General features: G+C 62.4%; 1 protein-coding gene across 1 annotated transcript; it reads left to right on the top strand.

The window, feature by feature from the left end:
- The first annotated feature begins 392 nt into the window (after nucleotides 1-392).
- PLXNA3 (plexin A3) lies at nucleotides 393-18,142 on the top strand. The gene is made up of 33 exons (XM_059680446.1): nucleotides 393-678; nucleotides 2,553-3,177; nucleotides 3,518-4,057; nucleotides 5,314-5,496; nucleotides 6,507-6,635; nucleotides 6,706-6,806; nucleotides 7,144-7,267; nucleotides 7,362-7,518; nucleotides 7,595-7,694; nucleotides 7,878-7,992; nucleotides 8,165-8,365; nucleotides 8,554-8,650; nucleotides 9,017-9,207; nucleotides 9,285-9,430; nucleotides 9,499-9,619; nucleotides 9,721-9,857; nucleotides 9,950-10,120; nucleotides 10,573-10,666; nucleotides 10,750-10,989; nucleotides 11,061-11,204; nucleotides 11,284-11,518; nucleotides 11,608-11,750; nucleotides 11,832-12,088; nucleotides 12,184-12,250; nucleotides 12,339-12,485; nucleotides 12,571-12,730; nucleotides 12,837-12,940; nucleotides 13,162-13,258; nucleotides 13,533-13,723; nucleotides 13,850-14,019; nucleotides 15,232-15,444; nucleotides 15,666-15,816; nucleotides 17,126-18,142. The coding sequence occupies exons 2-33, from the start codon at nucleotides 2,581-2,583 to the stop codon at nucleotides 17,219-17,221; spliced, it is 5,619 nt and encodes a 1,872-aa protein (XP_059536429.1). The 5' UTR covers nucleotides 393-678; nucleotides 2,553-2,580; the 3' UTR covers nucleotides 17,222-18,142.
- Nucleotides 18,143-18,481: the final 339 nt, after the last annotated feature.

Raw genomic sequence — 18,481 nt, 5'->3', positions numbered from 1 at the left:
CCTTTTGCATATTATTAGTCACGGGCCCTCCAGGTTATGGACCGTCGCGGGAAGCGTGTCCTAAGCCCCGACCTGGAGTCTTTGGCTGGTGTGCACCTGAGGGGTCAGGGAGCAGGTGAGGCAGCAGGTGACCCCGGTGCGTCTCCGGGCGCAGGGGCGGGGCGAGGCGGGGCCGGCGCGCCCCCGAGTCAGCCGTGCGCACGCCCCGGGCCCGAGGGGGTGTGGCGTGGGCGCGCGCGGGTCCCAGGGTTGCCCGAGGCAGCGGGTGGGGAGGAGGGGGGGGAGGCGCGCGCTGCGGACGCGGCCATTGTGTGAGTGTGGGGGGGGGTCAGCTCGTCGAGCGGGGATCCCTGCAGCTCACGGGGCCCAGGTTGTTCGCTGAGCCTTCCCCGACCCCGGAGAGGAGCGGCCCCGGTCTATGCGCCCCGCCACCCGGCCCTCCCTGGGCGCCCCCGCCCAGCGCGGTGGTACGGTCCGGGTTTAAAAGGCCCGGCGGCCGGGGGCCTGCCCAGTGTGTGGGCGGCGGCGGCGGCAACGGAGGTCGGGATCGGGGCAGAGGGCGCACGGCGCGGGGCGCGGCGGCGGGGGCGCGCCATCGGAGCCGGTGTGGGGCGCAGGGACGCGTCCACGTGGCTGGTGGGCGGCCACCCGGAGCCAGAGGCGGCGGCGGAGGGGCAGGTAGGTGGCCGCCGTCCCCCGCCGCCCGTGCGGGGCCAGCCTGCTCCGCGGCCCGGGGTTCGGGCAGCCCGAGGGTTCCGTCGGCCTTGAGGGGGTGGGGCCCTGCCTTTCCTCCTGCTCCTTGGGCGCAGGCCTGACTGGTCCTCCGTGCCCCGCACGAGCCCAGCCCCCCTGCCCAATGGGGACCCTTTGTGGCGGAGGAGCGGCCTCTCCAAGGACTGCTGTGGCGCCTCCATCCACTAGGGTCCCCGTGGGTCGGCCGAGGGGTGCCCCTGGTTGGGGGGCAGGGCGAGCCTAGCGAACAGCACGGTGGGGGCATTGGGGACAGTGGGGAACGGGCGCTGGAGCCATGTCTCTGCGAGGGGCAGTCTCCTCCTCGGGCCCTGCTGCCTGGGCTGTAGCAGAGGGGTGTGCGTGCGTGTGACGCCCCGAGCTCCCACTTACAGGTGGAAGTTGGAATGGGGTGCTTGGGATGCAAATCCTGCCTCTCCAGGTCTTCCTCCCGACCTGTCCCGGCCCCCATTCCTATGCTTGTGTTCCTGCGGGGTGTGGAGGAGGTGAGGGTGCGCGGCGGCCTCTCTTCTCTCTCGCCTTTCTTTCTTCTCTGGCTGTTGCATTAGGGGTCTAGGATGCGGACCTGACAAAAGAGTCCTGGAAAGGTGATCAGTCTGAGCTGAAACTTTGCAGTTTCAAGCTGGGCCTGCTCCTTGTTCCAGCAAATGCTTTTTTCCCCCTGTTCTCTCTTCTGCACCTCCTTGGTTTGGTTCCTGGCACACACACCCCCGGCCCTCCCTCTCCCCGAAGCTGGGTACCTTGCGTCTCCCTTGGGGCTTGGGCACTGAGAGGGTAGCGCTGAGCCCTGCCGTGTTGGCTGCCCCCGTTGGCTGCTATGACACTGCTGTGCTATCTTTGCCACCTGGATTTGGCAGGGGAGCTGGGTGTGGCCTGGGGGTGAAGACTCAGGCAAGCTGGGTCCTTACAGCCCCTACTCCCTTTCCCTCACAGTCTCTATTTGGGGACTATGATCCCCTTTCATGGGGTTCCTTGGGCCCCCTGGCACCTCTCCTTCTCCAGCTAACCTCTGGGTCTAGAAGGAGAGCCGCACAGGGCTGCCCGGGCCATCTGGCTGTGCCTGAGCAGAGCTGACTTATGTCTGTCTCGGTGGTGCCTGGTTGGGGAGGAGGGGAGAGCAGGCGAGACTTGGCTTTGTGTTGCGATTGGTAGGCCAGACAGCAGGCTCCTGGACAGCCGGCTGAGGGAGGCCCTCGGGGTGAGGAGGCCAGGACTGGGAGTGTGGTGATGCCCCAGACCTCTGTCCTGAGGCCCCTGGTGGCAATGCCACTCTGGAATGGTGTTCCCCTCCCCCCTCCCCCCCTTGTGATTGTTCTCTCCCTGCCTTTCCCCTTCCCCCAACTTGGGCGTGGGGCGTCTCTGTGGCCTGGGGTTTGCCTACTGTGGCTCTTGTGTGTGGCTAGCCGCCCTCAGCTCTGGGATCTGGTGTTCGGGTCTCATTCCAGGAGGGCCTCCCGCCCTGCCTTTCCCAGCATCTGGCTCTGCTGCCCCCTTGGGTGTGGCCCAGTTGAGGCGAGGCCTCCTGGCTCCTTTCCAGGGGTGGGGGGTTGGTGGGGGTGGGGGATGATTGATGGCCCCCAAGCCTGCCTGTGCTCACTGCTCACTCACGCGCCCTGCTGGAGGCCCCTCCTCTCCCAGCCGAGTTCACCATCTGGGGCTCTGGCTCTGGCATGGTGGTGGGTGAATGAGTGACTCCCACCGACTGTGGCATGGAGCTTACCCTGCTGGGGGTCCCGGGGCAGAAAAAGAGCTTGCAGCCTGGGCCAGGGGCCTCTTACTTGGCACTCCCCATCTCTCCTCAGGCTCTTTCCCGGAGCGCAGCCGCCGGCCATGCCCACTGTCTGCCTCCTCCCGCTGCTCCTCCTTGCCATGGGGGGGGCCTTGGGTGGCAGCAGGCCCTTCACTGCCTTCTCAGTGACAGACACCACACTCACCCACCTGGCTGTGCACCGGGTGACCGGGGAGGTATTTGTGGGGGCAGTGAACCGAGTCTTCAAGCTGGCCCCCAACCTGACTGAGCTGCGGGCCCACGTCACGGGGCCCGTGGAGGACAATGCTCGCTGCTACCCACCGCCCAGTATGCGTGTGTGCACCCACCGCCTGGCACCCGTGGACAACGTGAACAAGCTGCTTCTCATAGACTACGCTGCCCGCCGCTTGGTGGCCTGTGGCAGCATCTGGCAAGGCATCTGCCAGTTTCTGCGCCTGGATGACCTCTTCAAGCTGGGCGAGCCCCACCACCGCAAAGAGCACTACCTCTCGGGGGCCCAGGAGCCCGACTCCATGGCTGGGGTCATTGTGGAGCAGGGTCAGGGGCCCAGCAAGCTGTTTGTGGGCACCGCCGTGGACGGCAAGTCTGAGTACTTCCCCACCCTGAGCTCCCGCAAGCTCATCAGTGACGAGGACAGTGCCGACATGTTTAGTCTGGTGGGTGAGCCTGCCTGTCTGTTCACCCTCCTCCCCTCGCCTCTCCTCCTGCCCCTCGAGAGCCAGCACCTGTGTCCCTCCTGCCTTCACTCTGTCCTGGCTCCACCTCCGGGAGAGCCCGGGTCCTAGAGGGGACAAGCTCCCGAAGATAGAAGGATGGGCTGAGGCACAGGATGGGGCTGCTCTGGGCTCCTGTGACTGTGTGTTGGGGGGGGGGGCGAGGGGAGGTCATGAGGGAAGCCCTGGGGGAACCATGTTTAGGGGCTGAGAGACCAGAGTTTGGGAGGCAGGTGACAGAGCCAGGCCTCACCCCATGCTCTCTCCTCGAACTGCTCTCCAGGTGTACCAGGATGAGTTTGTCTCCTCGCAGATCAAGATCCCCTCGGACACCCTGTCCTTGTACCCCGCCTTTGACATCTATTACATCTACGGCTTCGTGAGCGCCTCCTTTGTGTACTTCCTGACGCTGCAGCTGGACACCCAGCAGACGCTGCTGGACACAGCAGGCGAGAAGTTCTTCACGTCCAAGATCGTGCGCATGTGCGCCGGGGACTCGGAGTTCTACTCCTACGTGGAGTTTCCCATCGGCTGCTCCTGGCGCGGCGTGGAGTACCGCTTGGTGCAGAGTGCGCACCTGGCCAAGCCCGGCCTGCTACTCGCCCAGGCCCTGGGTGTGCCGGCTGACGAGGACGTCCTCTTCACCATCTTCTCACAGGGCCAGAAGAACCGGGCCAGCCCGCCCCGGCAGACCGTGCTCTGCCTCTTCACCCTCAGCACCATCAATGCTCACATCCGGCGCCGCATCCAGTCGTGCTATCGGGGGGAGGGCACACTGGCCCTGCCCTGGCTGCTCAACAAGGAGCTGCCCTGCATCAACACTGTGAGCACAGCGGGCTTCAGCCCTGGCACATCCGCTTCTCACTCTCAGGGACGCTTGTCCTCTCTCGTTCTCTCCCTGCATCTGCTGCTCCCCTTGCCTGCCTTCTCACCAGCTCTCTTGGCGGCCACTCTATACTTGCGGACCACGCCTCCCTTTTCCTGCCCCTCCACCCATCCCCAGTTTGCTACTTCTTGCTCCATCTCCTGGGTGTCCCTCACTGAGTTAGTGACAGTCTGCCAGCCTGTCCCATCTCTTTTATATATATACACTAGAGGCCCAGTGCACCCTCTCCAATCTGGGACGCCTCGGGGGATGTCCCACAGGGATCGGGCCTAAACTGGCAGTCGGACATCCCTCTCACAATCCAAGACTGCTGGCTCCCAACCGCTCGCCTGCCTGCCTGCCTGCCTGATTGCCCCTAACCGCTTCTGCCTGCCAGCCTGATCACCCCCTAACCACTCCACTGCCAGCCCGATTGACGCCCGACTGCTCCCCTGCAGGCCCGATCGCCCCCAACTGCTGTCCCCTGCCAGCCTGGTCACCCCTAACTGCCCTCCCCTTCAGGCCTGTTTGCCCACAACTGCCCTCCCCTGCCAGCCCAGTCACCCCTAACTGCCCTCCCCTGCAGGCCTGGTGCCCTCCTACTGCCCTCCCCTGCTGGTCTGGTCCCCCCCGACTGCCCTCCCTGCAGGCCTGGTCACCCCCAACTGCCCTCCCCTGCAGTCAATTAGCATATTCCCTCCTTATTGGCTGTGGGCGCTGCCATCTTTGCAACAGCATAGGGTCAATTAGCATATTCCCTCTTTATTAGATAGGATTTTTATTGATTTCTGAGAGGAAGGGAGAGGGAGAGAGAGACAGAAACATCAATGATGAGAGAGAATCATTGATCAGCTGCCTCCTGTATACCCTACCTTGAGGATCAAGCCTGCAACCCTGGGCACATGTCCTAACTGGGAATTGAACCGTGACCTCCTGGTTCATAGGTCAACGCTCAACCACTTGCAGGCCCAGGCCTCGCTCTCCTTTTCTGCTCCTGCATCCTCTCCCTCCACCATCCGTCTCCCTCCTCCATCTCCTTCCTGCATCTACCTCCTCGTTCCCCAATTTCCTGTGGGGTCCAGGGCAAGGGGTTAGTCTTAGCTGGTGAGGAACAACTTGCAGATCCAGCTCCCTTCCCTAATGTGGGGTCTTGTGGCCTCTGTCCAGTGGCCCCCAAGCTTCAACTCTCACATGCATTCCTGCTGTTTCCCCAGCCCATGCAGATAAATGGGAACTTCTGCGGGCTGGTGTTGAACCAGCCGCTGGGCGGCCTGCACGTGATCGAGGGGCTGCCCCTGCTGGCGGACAGCACTGATGGCATGGCTAGTGTGGCCGCCTACACCTACCACCAGCACTCCGTGGTCTTCATCGGCACACGCAGCGGCAGTCTGAAGAAGGTACGCCCTGGCCCCCTTGGCATGTAGACATGGGGGCAGACTGAGATACGGGATGAGGGGTAGGGACAAGAATGTGCAGACGTGCCCTGTAAGACCCTGAACAGTACACAGCCCGTAGGGGAAGGGGGACTTCCCAGGCTGGGCCCCAGGAGCCTGGCTAGGATCCATGGGCAGCCCCCACAGCCATCCACCCCTACCAGCACCCATGCTCACTTTGGCCTGAATCGCCTGCTTGCTAGGGCTGTGGGAACAGAGACCAGACCTATCTTGGGGCGTCCCTGCCAGGAGAGCAGGTGGCCGTGGTTTAGCCATCGTTGCTAGATCCTTAGTCAAATGAATGCGGACATAATCGTCTTTGCCCTCCTGCCTGTTCCTGTGCAGTGGGGACCTCAGTTGCTGCTGTTCTGGGACCGGGGCTGGTGGGAAATGGGGAGATGAGCCCCTGGGACCTCTGGCATGTCAGAGCTATCCCCAGGGGGGCGGGGGCAGTGTCAGTGGCTGGGGGAAGGCTTTTGAAGGGAGCTGCTGAGGTCTTGGGCTGAGCCTGCTCCCTTGGGGTATAATTCCCATCCCATACACTTCCCCTGCTTCAAGCATACATTCCAGGGCTTTTAGTAAGTTCGCAGAGTTGCGCAACCCTAACCACCCCACCACCACCGTCTCATTCCAGGACATTGTCATCACCCTAAAAACCTCTTCCCCTTTGGATGTCATCCCTGTCCCCCATCCCTGGACATCAATAATATCTCTGTCTCTATCTCCTGGGAGTGCCTTCTGGCTGGCTGAGTCACCCCCAAGGACCTCCAGGGGCTGGCCTTTGAGCCCTCCGTCCCCTGGCCCTGGGGATCCCGGGGTCAGGGAAAGTTCAAGTGCTGAGCCACGCCCTGGCTTCAGCTCAGCCACAACTTGGGAAGTCCCTGGCCCTAGAGGAGGATGCCCGGGGGCGCATGGGGTGCTGCTGTGGCCTCAGACTGGCTTGTCGTCCGTCTTCCCCGGTCTTGTGGCCCCAGGTCCGAGTTGATGGCTCCCAGGACGCCCACCTGTATGAGACAGTGCCCGTGGTGGACGGCAGCCCCATACTACGAGACCTGCTCTTCAGCCCGGACCACCAGCACATCTACCTCCTGAGTGAGAAGCAGGTGGGCCCCGAGGCGGTGGCGGCGGGCGGCTGTGTGGGGGCGGGGCGGGTGCTGACAAGGTTGTCCCCAGGTGAGCCAGCTCCCAGTGGAGACGTGCGAGCAGTACTCAAGCTGCGCAGCCTGCCTGGGCTCCAGGGACCCGCACTGTGGCTGGTGTGTGCTGCAGCACAGGTGAGGGAGGCGGTGTGGGGCTGGGTGGTGACGATGGCTCAGGGAGGCTCTGCTCCTGGGAGAAGCCACCAGGCATGTTGGTTGGGGAGGGTGGTACCTGCCCTTGCCCACATGTTCACATCTCCCAGCCAGGCCCTTGTGGCCTCCCCCTCCCTCCCCTTCCACTTTCTCCAGCTAATGAGCAGAATCTCCACCCCAAGTGACGTCACTAGGACCCCATGGGCCAAGGCGCTGTGGGCTGGGGCCGGCTGTCCCCTTTCCCCCCAGGCTCCCAGTGAGCCTTGGACAGAGCCCTCCCAGGGCAGATGCGGGATGGGCTGTGGCTGACCCCACACAGATGCTGTCGAGAAGGGGCCTGTCCGGGCGCCTCAGCCCCGTATGGCTTTGCGGAAGAGCTGAGCAAGTGTGTCCAGGTGCGGGTCCGGCCCAACAACGTGTCAGTGACATCGCCTGGGGTGCAGGTAAGTGGAGTGGCGAGTGAGTGGGGTGGGGCGTGGGGGCCAATGCAGGTGCGTGTTGAGGGGTGCGCCCTGCTGAGTCCCCTGCCTTCCGCAGCTGACCGTGGCCATGCGCAATGTGCCAGACCTCAGCGCAGGCGTGAGCTGTGCCTTCGAGGAGGTGGCGGAGAACGAGGCCGTCCTGCTGCCCTCCGGGGAGTTGCGCTGCCCCTCGCCCTCTCTCCAGGAGCTCCGGGCTCTCACCAGGGGACATGGTCAGTGGCTGGGCCGCTCGGGAGGGGGCACTGTCTGTCCCCAGCTGGCTCACGGCCATCCTTGGGCTTGCTGCAGGGGCCACGCGCACTGTGCGGCTGCAGCTGCTCTCCAAGGAGACAGGTGTGCGGTTCGCCGGGACCGACTTTGTCTTTTACAACTGCAGCTTCCATCAGTCGTGAGTACTGGCCTTGCTGACCTCTGCCCCCACGTCACTTCATCCCTTGCTGCCTTGTGCAGGCCTCAGATGTGCCCTGGCGCCTTCTTCCTTCGGTTCCCCCTATGTCCCCTAGGAGGGTGGCGAGGGGGCAGCCTGGCCTTCTCTGTTGTTTCAGAAGCCTTCCCCACCCCACCCCCCCAGGTGCATGTCCTGTGTTGGCAGCCCTTACCCCTGCCACTGGTGTAAGTACCGCCACGTGTGTACCAGCCACCCCCACGAGTGCTCCTTCCAGGAGGGCAGGGTCCACAGCCCCGAGGTGAGGCGGGTGCTGCGCGCGAGGGGGTCGGGCTCCGTGTGGGCTGGCCTCTGGCTTCTCTGCCTTTGATTCTCAGTTCCTTGGAGCCTCCTCAATGCGGGGCTGGCGCCCTGCTGGGCCAGGATGGCAGCAGTTGGTGCGTGGCTGATGGGCGTTCTCCATCCTCCCCAAGGGCTGCCCTGAGATCCTGCCCAGCGGGGACCTCCTGATCCCAGTGGGTGTCATGCAACCCCTTACCCTGCGGGCCAAGAACCTGCCGCAGCCGCAGTCAGGCCAGAAGAACTACGAGTGCGTGGTCCGGGTCCAGGGGCGGCAGCAGCGTGTGCCCGCTGTGCGCTTCAACAGCAGCAGCGTGCAGTGCCAGAACGCCTCGGTGAGGCCCCGTGCCCCACCTCTCCCCCCACCCCCCCGGCCTGGACCCCGCTCCCCCACCTGTGCCCCACTCTCCCGGCCTGTACACCTCCTCTCCCTGGCCTGTGCCCAGCTCACTGACTGGCCTGGGAGCCTCAAGTAGCTGTGGCAGGGCACCTTCTGAGGGGTCATGTGGTCCCTCTCCCCCAGTACTCCTATGAAGGTGACGAGTATGGTGACACTGAGCTGGACTTCTCTGTGGTCTGGGATGGAGATTTCCCTATCGACAAGCCTGCCACCTTCCGAGGTGAGGGGCAAGATGGGGCGTGGTTCCCGACCAACATGGCTCGTTGGTTGAGCGTCAGCCTATGAACCAGGAAGTCATGGTTCAATTCCCGGTCAAAAGCAGATGCCCAGGTTGCGGGCTCTGTCCCCAGTGGGGGGGCATGCAGGAGGCAGCCAATCAATGATTCTCTCTCATCATTGATATTTCTCTCTCTCCCTCTCCCTTCCTCTCTGAAATCAATAAAAATGTATTTAAAAAAAAAGATGGGGTGGAGGAGCTTGCCTCCTGGGGCAGAGTTGGCATGAACTGGAGCCAGATCTAACAGGGGGACCCTGAGTGGCCCTGGCTCCCCATAGCCACCCCCAGCAGTGACCCCTGTGTCCGCAGCTATCCTGTATAAATGCTGGGCACAGCGACCCAGCTGTGGCCTCTGCCTCAAGGCCGACCCCCGCTTCAACTGTGGCTGGTGCATCTCGGAGCACAGGTGCCAGCTGCGTGCCCACTGTCTGGCCCCCAAGACCAACTGGATGCACCCGAGCCAGAAGGGCACCCGCTGTAGCCACCCCCGCATCACCCAGGTGAGCCTCTCACACCTTCCGCATACGAGACACCCAGCAGTCTGGCTCACCCTCTCACCTCCTGTCCTGCTCTGCAGATTCACCCACTCATGGGGCCCAAGGAGGGAGGCACCCGAGTCACCATCGAGGGTGAGAACCTAGGCCTCACCTACCGAGAGGTAGGCCTTCGGGTGGCCGGCGTGCGTTGCAATTCCATTCCCGCTGAGTACATCAGCGCCGAGAGGTGAGTGTGGCTGGGCGGGCACCCAGGCTGCTGCTCCGAGGCTGGCCCTGACCTTCTCTGTCCCCTAGGATCGTGTGTGAGATGGAGGAGTCGCTGGTGCCCAGCCCACCACCGGGGCCCGTGGAGCTGTGTGTAGGCGACTGTTCTGCCGACTTCCGCACGCAATCAGAGCAGCTCTACAGCTTTGTGGTGTGTGAGCCGCCTGGCCCTTCCCACACCCACCCCTTGTGAGGGCGCGCGACCCGCACTGGGCTGCCTCCTCCCTCCCCTCAGGGCTGCTTCTCCCACAGACCCCGACATTCGACCGTGTGCGTCCCAGTCGGGGCCCAGCTTCTGGGGGCACGAGGCTCACCATCTCTGGAAGTTCTCTAGATGCCGGCAGCACGGTCACAGTGATCGTGAGAGACGGCGAGTGCCAGTTTGTGAGGTGGGTAGGGCCCTGCCAGCCTTGGGATGGGCATTTGGTTGCCCGGTGAGGGCCCTGGGCCACCTACTCAAAGCTCTCCACTTGCCATGTAGGAGGGATGCCGAAGCAATCGTGTGTATCTCGCCCGTTTCCACCCTGGGCCCCAGCCAGGCCCCCATCACCCTGGCCATTGACCGTGCTAACATCTCCAGCCCCGGAGTTCTCTACACCTACACCCAGGACCCTACTGTCACTCGCCTTGAGCCCACCTGGAGTATAATCAAGTAAGACTCGAGAGAAGAGAGAATGGGTCCCCAAGCTCCTGTCCTGGGGCCTTGCCTGATGGCTGGGCCCTTGGGCATCAAATTATACCTCCTCTAAGCCTGAGCCCTTAGCCAGGCCGGTGTGGCTCAGTGGTTGAGCATCGACCTATGAACCAGGAGGTCACGGTTTGATTCCCGGTCAGGGCACATGTCTGGATTGTGGGCTCGGTCCCCAAGTAAGGGACACGCAGGAGGCAGCCAATCAATGATCCTCTCTCATCATTGATGTTTCTATCTCTCCCTCCCTCTCCGAAATAAATAATAAAAATATATTAAACCTGGGCCCTTATGGGCAGAGGGGGCAGGGCCCTCCTGACACAGAGCACCTGGCACCCGCCCAGCGACCTGTAGCTTTCCAGGGCTGGGCTGGGCATTGGGGGACAGAGTCTGAGGCCCCTCCTCCCTGTCCCCAGCGGAAGCACTGCCATCACTGTCAGTGGGACCCACCTGCTGACAGTCCAAGAACCCCGGGTCCGGGCCAAGTACCGAGGCATTGAGACCACCAATGTGAGTGCCAACTGCCCTCGCCCCGCCCCTGCCCCTGCAATGCATGGTCTCATGTGCTGGACTGCCCGCCTTTGTCCACACAGACGTGCCAGGTTATCAACGACACTGCCATGCTGTGTAAGGCCCCTGGCATCTTCCCGGGGCGGCCCCAGCCACGGGCCCAAGGCGAGCACCCTGATGAGTTTGGTTTCCTGCTGGACCATGTGCAGACAGCCCGCTCCCTCAACCGGTCCTCCTTCACCTACTACCCTGACCCCAGCTTTGAGCCACTTGGGCCCTCCGGCGTCCTGGATGTCAAACCTGGCTCCCACGTGGTGTTGAAGGTGCTGGTGGGGCACAAGGGCTGGGAGGGGCGGCGGGGGGAGCCCTGGCTGACCGTGCCCTCCATGCACAGGGCAAGAATCTGATCCCCGCAGCAGCAGGCAGCTCTCGCCTCAACTACACCGTGCTGATTGGGGGCCAGCCATGTGCACTCACCGTCTCGGACACGCAACTCCTGTGTGACTCACCCAGCCAGACGGGCCGGCAGCCTGTCATGGTGGGTAGGGAGTGGGAAGGCCACCAGGGGCCGGTGGGGCAGGTGCAGGGGTCAGCTCATGGTGAGCCTCTCCCCGCAGGTGCTGGTGGGCGGCCTGGAGTTCTGGCTGGGCACCCTGCACATCACGGCCGAGCGGGCGCTGACCCTGCCGGCCATGGTGGGGCTGGCGGCCGGGGGCGGGCTCTTGCTGCTGGCCATCACCGCTGTGCTGGTCGCCTACAAGCGCAAGACTCAGGATGCAGACCGCACGCTCAAGCGGCTCCAGCTCCAGATGGACAACTTGGAGTCCCGCGTGGCTCTGGAATGCAAGGAAGGTGCCTGGAGTGGGGGTGCAGTGCGGGGTCGGGGTGCAGGGCGCTGGCCTCCTCTTGCTCTGCTCACTCTTCCTCCCTGCCCCTCCCAGCCTTTGCTGAGCTGCAGACAGACATCAACGAGCTGACGAACCACATGGACGTGGTGCAGATCCCGTTCCTGGACTACCGGACCTATGCCGTGCGCGTGCTCTTCCCAGGCATCGAGGCCCACCCGGTGCTCAAGGAGCTGGATGTGAGCCCCTTCCTGGCCTGCCTGCGCCCTGCCATCCCCAGAGCCACTGTGCCACCATCTGACACCCCCTGTCCCTCACAGACGCCCCCTAATGTCGAGAAGGCTTTGCGCCTGTTCGGGCAGCTGCTGCACAGCCGCGCCTTCGTGCTCACCTTCATTCACACGTTGGAGGCCCAGAGTAGCTTCTCCATGCGGGACCGCGGCACCGTGGCTTCGCTCACCATGGTGGCCCTCCAGAGCCGCCTCGATTACGCCACGGGGCTGCTCAAGCAACTGCTGGCAGACCTCATCGAGAAAAACCTTGAGAGCAAGAACCATCCAAAGCTGTTGCTGCGCAGGTACGTCCCAACCCCAGCCCTACCCTCCGCCAGCCTGGCCCCTGAACCGCCCCTTCCCCTGCCTGGCTAGGGCCCCAGTAACCTTTGCGCCCTAGGACGGAGTCAGTGGCTGAGAAGATGCTTACCAACTGGTTCACGTTCCTGCTGCATAAGTTTCTGAAGGTGCACTGGGCGGGAGGGCTGCGGGCCGGGGAGGTGGGGAGGCAGCTGGCCATGGGGCAGGCAGCCATGTGCCCACCTCTCGCTGCAGGAGTGCGCGGGGGAGCCGCTCTTCCTGCTCTACTGCGCCATCAAGCAGCAGATGGAGAAGGGCCCCATTGACGCCATCACGGGCGAGGCACGCTACTCCCTGAGTGAGGATAAACTCATTCGGCAGCAGATTGACTACAAGACGCTGGTGAATGGGGGACCTGGCGGGTGGGGCTCTGGGTGTGGGGGGGAAGCCTCGCCCAGGACCCACCCTGCGCTTCTCCTGGCCACAGACCCTGTACTGCGTGTGCCCGGAGAGTGAGGGCAGCGCTCAGGTCCCCGTGAAGGTTCTCAACTGTGACAGCATCACCCAGGCCAAAGATAAGCTGCTGGATGCCGTGTACAAGGGCATCCCCTACTCCCAGCGTCCCAAGGCCGAGGACATGGACCTGGGTGAGGCCTCCCCTCTCCTCCGTCCCTGGACTCTGTCCTCTGAGTGGAGTGGGCCCGGGGTCTCGGGGGACACTGGGCAGGACCTCAAGGGCTGTCTGGCCCGCAGAGTGGCGCCAGGGCCGCATGGCCCGCATCATCCTCCAGGATGAAGATGTCACCACCAAGATCGAGTGTGACTGGAAGAGGGTCAACTCGCTGGCCCACTACCAGGTGAGGGACCGGGCCCCGCTCCCCCCCAGGGCCACCTGGGAGCTGTGGCCCTGCCCTGATGACACAGGAGCAGGGTCCTGGCTCCCTTCCTCCTCAGGGAGCCTCGGGAGCTATTCTGTGCACACTGCAGGGTCTGGACGGGTGGGGGGGGGGTGGGCATGACCCGGGCCCCTGGGCTCCTCAGCCACCTGCACTGCCCCCTTTGTCTCTGGGGTCTCCAGGTGACAGATGGTTCCTTGGTGGCACTGGTGCCCAAACAAGTGTCCGCCTATAACATGGCCAACTCCTTCACCTTCACCCGCTCCCTCAGCCGCTACGGTAGGTGTCCTGTGTGGGGGCCTCCATGTGCCCTATGAGGCTGTGACCGCGGTCACGGGGAGCCCCTGTCGGAGCAGCCAGCTTGACTCTGGTGGCCTCCCTGGGTTTTGGCCTTGGAAGATCTCCAGTTCCTTAGAGATGAGTAGTGGGTGGGTCGGCAAGAGCATACAGGTCCCCTCAGCCTGCTGGGCCCCCAGGACAGAGTACGACAAGCGCCCCCGCGGTGGCTGGTGGGGACCCGCTGCCTAAGGGGCCAACTGGTCCTCTGCCCCAGAGAGCCTGCTTCGCACGGCCAGCAGCCCCGACAGCCTCCGCTCTCGGGCGCCCATGATCACGCCTGACCAGGAGACGGGCACCAAGCTGTGGCACCTGGTGAAGAACCACGACCACGCCGACCACCGCGAGGGGGACCGTGGCAGCAAGATGGTCTCCGAGATCTACCTGACGCGGCTACTGGCCACCAAGGTGCGGGCCGGCCCCGTCCCTCCTTCTCACTGCCAAGCCTCTGTCCCCCTTTGTCCCCCTCTGTCCTGCTGCGGGGACATCGCGACCCAGCTGCCTCACGGCCTGTATGTTTACTGTCCCCCGCAGGGCACGCTGCAGAAGTTTGTGGATGACCTCTTTGAGACGGTGTTCAGCACGGCGCACCGGGGCTCGGCCCTGCCCCTGGCCATCAAGTACATGTTCGACTTCCTCGATGAGCAGGCCGACCAGCGCCAGATCAGTGACCCTGACGTGCGCCACACCTGGAAGAGCAACTGGTACTGCCCTGCGCCCTCCTGCTGCCGGCCCTTCTAGGGGTGGATGGTCAGAAGAGGCTGCTGGCTTTGCCAAGACTCAGGGACCACAGAGTTAGTCGGGGCAACTGATGGGAGCTGGAGTGGCTGTCCAGGCAGGAGAGGACCAGCACCCAAGGTGGCAGCAAGCAAAGAGGGCGAGTGAGCGCCATTCGGAGGTGGGCTCTGTAGGGCATTTGCCTGGGGTTAGTGGGGCCAGTACCCAGCAGTGGCCCTTAGCCCTCAGGCCTTGCGTGGGGCACAGATGCTGGTAGCTCGGCTCATGTGGTAGCTCTTTTTTTAAGATATATATATATATATATATATATATATATATATATATATATATATAATATAATTTTTTTAAATATATTTTTTTTATTGACTTCAGTGATGAAGGGAGAGGGAGAGAGAGAAGAGAGAGAAACATCAATGATGAGAGAGAATCATTGATCGGCTGCCTCCTGCACACCCCTCACTGGGGATCAAGCCCGCAACCCAGGCATGTGCCCTGACCTGGAATCGAACCCAGGACCCTTCAGTCCAAAGGCCGATGCTCTATCCACTGAGCCAAACCAGCCAGGGCAAGAAATATATTTTTATTGATTTCAGAGAAGAAGGCAAAGGGAGAGCGAGATAGAAACATCAATGATGAGAGAGAATCATTGATCAGCTGCCTCCTGCACGCCCCCTACTGGAGATCGAACCCGAAACCTGGGCATATGCCCTGACCTGGAATCAAACCCAGGACCCTTCAGTCCGCAGGCCGATGCTCTATCCACTGAGCCAAACCAGCCAGGGCAAGAAATATATTTTTATTGATTTCAGAGAGGAAGGAAGAGGGAGAGAGAGAGAGAAACATCAATGATGAGAGAGAATCATTGATCAGCCGCCTCCTGTACGCCCCCTACTGGAGATCGAACCCACAACCTGGGCATGTGCCCTGTCCTGGAATCGATCCATGACCTCCAGGTTCATAGGTTGACGCTCAACCAGAGCCATGCCTGCCAGCCCCCATGTGGTAGTTCTTTATGTCTCTGGCAGAAACTTAAAGAAAAGGCTGTTAACCCTAAACATGTCACTCTTGCTGCTCTGGGTAAGACGTGGGCTGGCCAGTCAGGAACCATGGCAGGGAAGGGCACTAGGAGGGTGCTTCTGGGAGACGAGGGAGCTGCGGGTGTGTGTCCGTCCATGCAGCCTGCCCCTGCGCTTCTGGGTGAATGTGATCAAGAATCCGCAGTTTGTGTTCGACATCCACAAGAGCAGCATCACGGACGCCTGCTTGTCGGTGGTAGCCCAGACCTTCATGGACTCCTGCTCCACGTCCGAGCACCGCCTGGGCAAGGACTCCCCCTCCAATAAGCTGCTCTATGCCAAGGACATCCCAAACTACAAGAGTTGGGTGGAAAGGTGGGCCCTGCCCTGTGGCCCCAGGTTGTGGGGAGGTGGAACCAGGAAGTCCTGGGGGAGCTGCCGTGGGTGGAGGGGGGCAGGAGCTGCCCCTCTGTGGGCTGGCTTCTCTGAGGTGGGCCAACTATAGGACAAAGGCCCAGAGGCTGGCCTGGCAGCCAGGGCAGGGACTTGGACTTTTGGGCCACCTGCCCATGTGTGTGACCTCAGGGTCCCAACAGGTACTACCGGGACATTGCAAAGATGGCATCCATCAGTGACCAGGACATGGACGCCTACCTGGTGGAGCAGTCCCGCCTCCATGCCAGCGACTTCAGTGTCCTAAGCGCGCTCAGTGAGCTCTACTTCTATGTCACCAAGTACCACCAGGAGGTGTGTGCTGCTCCCGGAGTGACAAAACAGGGGTCTGGGTGGGAGTCGAGGAATGCCACAGGACGTGGAGGGGACAGAGGGGATAGGGAGCCCATCTTTTATTTATCTTAATATATTTTTATTGATTTCACACAGGGAGGGAAAGGGAGAAATAGAAACTTCAAAGATGAGAGAGAATCACTGACCGGCTGCCTCCTGCACGCCCCCCACTGGGGATGGAGCCTGCAACCCAGGCATGTGCCCTGACCAGGAATCAAACCCAGGACCTCCTGGTTCATAGGTGGATGCTCAACCACTGAGCCACACCGGCCAGGCAGGAGCCCATCTGTTAGATTGCTCATGATCACTCCCCCAAGCAGGCCGCTAGGCCAGCACACATGACACTTGCCTCAATGCTGGGATTTAAAGGACCCAGAAAAGAAGCCACTGGCTAGAGTACACAGTTCTGGTTGGGCAAGAGTTAAGGGCCAGGGGCATTGGGAGGGATAGGCTGACGAGGGTGGGGCCAGAAGGTGGGCATGGACAGCCCTTTCTAGGGCTTGTGGGATTTGTGACTGAAGGTGGCAGGAGGCAAGGGACAGAGGTGTGGACCTCAGGATGTATTGTTGGCTGAAGATATGGATTTGTGAGCCAGGACATGGCCCTGAAGGCCCTGAGCCTGGATGAGCTCAGCCAGGGCGGCCGGGAGTGGGTGCAGAGGGACCGGTGGCCCAAGCATTGAGCCCTGGGGCCCTGGAACACTCAGAGGTGGCAGAGAAGAAAGGGAGCCGGTAGCAGAGACAGAAGAGGGGGTGGCCAGCAGGTGGGACGGACCCCAAGAGTAGAGAGCTGATCCTGGAACATGTGTGAGGAACCCCGGCCCCATGGAGGAGGGTCAGGGAGGAGAGAGCGCTCAGCTGTCAGGTGCTGATGGTCAAGGAGCCTGAGCACGCTGGCTGGGTTTGGTGACAAGATAGTAGAGACCTGGACAAGAGAGGTTTTTTTGGGGGGGAGGAATTGGGAGGGGATGAGAAAGGGAGATCTGGGACGGTGAGTCCAGACCACTCATGGGAGGGCCGCATTCTGGCTGTGGAGAGAGAAGAGGAGAAAGTTCTGCAGCTGGAGGTGGATCTGGGGTGGAGGAGACGGGAGGTGTGTTCAGAGGTGAGAGATTGGAGCCTTTCCCAGGCGCCTAGGGCCCTGAGGGCCGCAGGGGGAGGAGGGATGCGCTGAGGCTGGAGAGAGGGAAGAGCTCAAGACCTCCGGGGCAGAGGCCTTGCCTGGGAGGAAACCACCTCCCACGGCAAACCCAGCTCCGGGCCTCCCGCAGGTTCTCACCGCCCTGGACAGAGACGCCTCGTGTCGGAAGCATAAGCTGCGCCAGAAGCTGGAGCAGATCATCAGCCTCATGTCCAGCAACAGCTAAGGGTGGCGAAGCTGGTGAGGAGGGGGCTTCCCGGTCCTGGGTCGTCGTCCTGTCGAGAGGGGGGGCTCACGCCTGGGGCTCAGGGCTGAGCCCGGGATGGGGTGGCGCAGGCCAGGTCAGCGGGCCACTATGCCCCCGAACCCCCTTCATTAGTGCCTTGCTTTGGGCCCTGCAGGCGGGGAGGGGGTGACAGGACCTAGCCCCCCACCCCAGCAGCAGCAATACCCCCAGCCTCCTGCCCTTGTGCCCAGGTGTGTGACAGCCCCTGCCCCCCTTACTATTTATACCCCCAACCACCTATTTATTTAATTTATCTCTGCCTCACTGCCTCCATCTGTAAATACCGCCCCCCCCGCCGCCCTCCCCCCACCCGGGATGTTGCCAACCTCATTCTCTTCCTTGAGTTGTCCTGATCCTGTGACACCATCAGCCTTGGCACCTTGCCCTCGCCATGGCCTCGGCACCAGCAGCGCTTGGGGTGATGCACCCTAAGCTGCCTTCGGACTGTGGCTGTGCCAAGGGGTCCCCTGCAGCGGGACCACAGCGTCCCCCTCCAAACCTCTTGGGACTTGGATTGCGCATCCTCAAGGGGCCCCGCTCTCTCCAAGCACCTGAGAGCTGTAACTAGACGTTCATTCCGGGGCCTGACCTGGGCCTGGGGCTCCAGAACTCTCTCCCGGCCCTACTGCCAAACTCCTCAGTGTTGTCTGACTTGCCTTTGGACCCTCATCCTCAGCTGCCCTGTCCTGCGCCCGCCCCGAGGGGCCGAGGCGGCAGTGCCTTACTCCTTTGTGTTTCTGCCTCTTTCGAGGAATCTGGCCCCATCTCGCGGTCCCGGAAACCCCACTCTCTCCTCTTTTGTTGCATGAGTTTTCCTTTGTTCATGTACATTTTTTCCTAATTAAACATTGGGAAAATGGAGTCTGTGTGGTTTTTCTCTTGGGGCAGGTGGGTGGTTGGGGAACATGGGGAGCAGGCGGGGCACATAGGGAGAGGGCAGGGAACATGGGGAGCAGGTGGGGCACATGGGGAGCAGGCGGGGCACATAGGGAGAGGGCAGGGAACATAGGGAGAGGGCAGGGAACATGGGGAGCAGGCGGGGCACATAGGGAGAGGGCAGGGAACATGGGGAGCGGGCGGGGCACATAGGGAGCAGGCGGGGAACATGGGGAGAGGGCAGGGAAGATGGGGAGAGGGCAGGGAACATGGGGAGCAGGCGGGGCACATGGGGAGCAGGCCTGGAACATGGGGAGCAGGCGG

The sequence above is a fragment of the Myotis daubentonii genome, chromosome X (assembly GCF_963259705.1).
Source record: "Myotis daubentonii chromosome X, mMyoDau2.1, whole genome shotgun sequence".
NCBI lineage: Eukaryota > Metazoa > Chordata > Mammalia > Chiroptera > Vespertilionidae > Myotis > Myotis daubentonii.
Note: the sequence above shows the minus strand (reverse complement) of the source record. Positions and strands in the feature narration are given on the sequence as shown.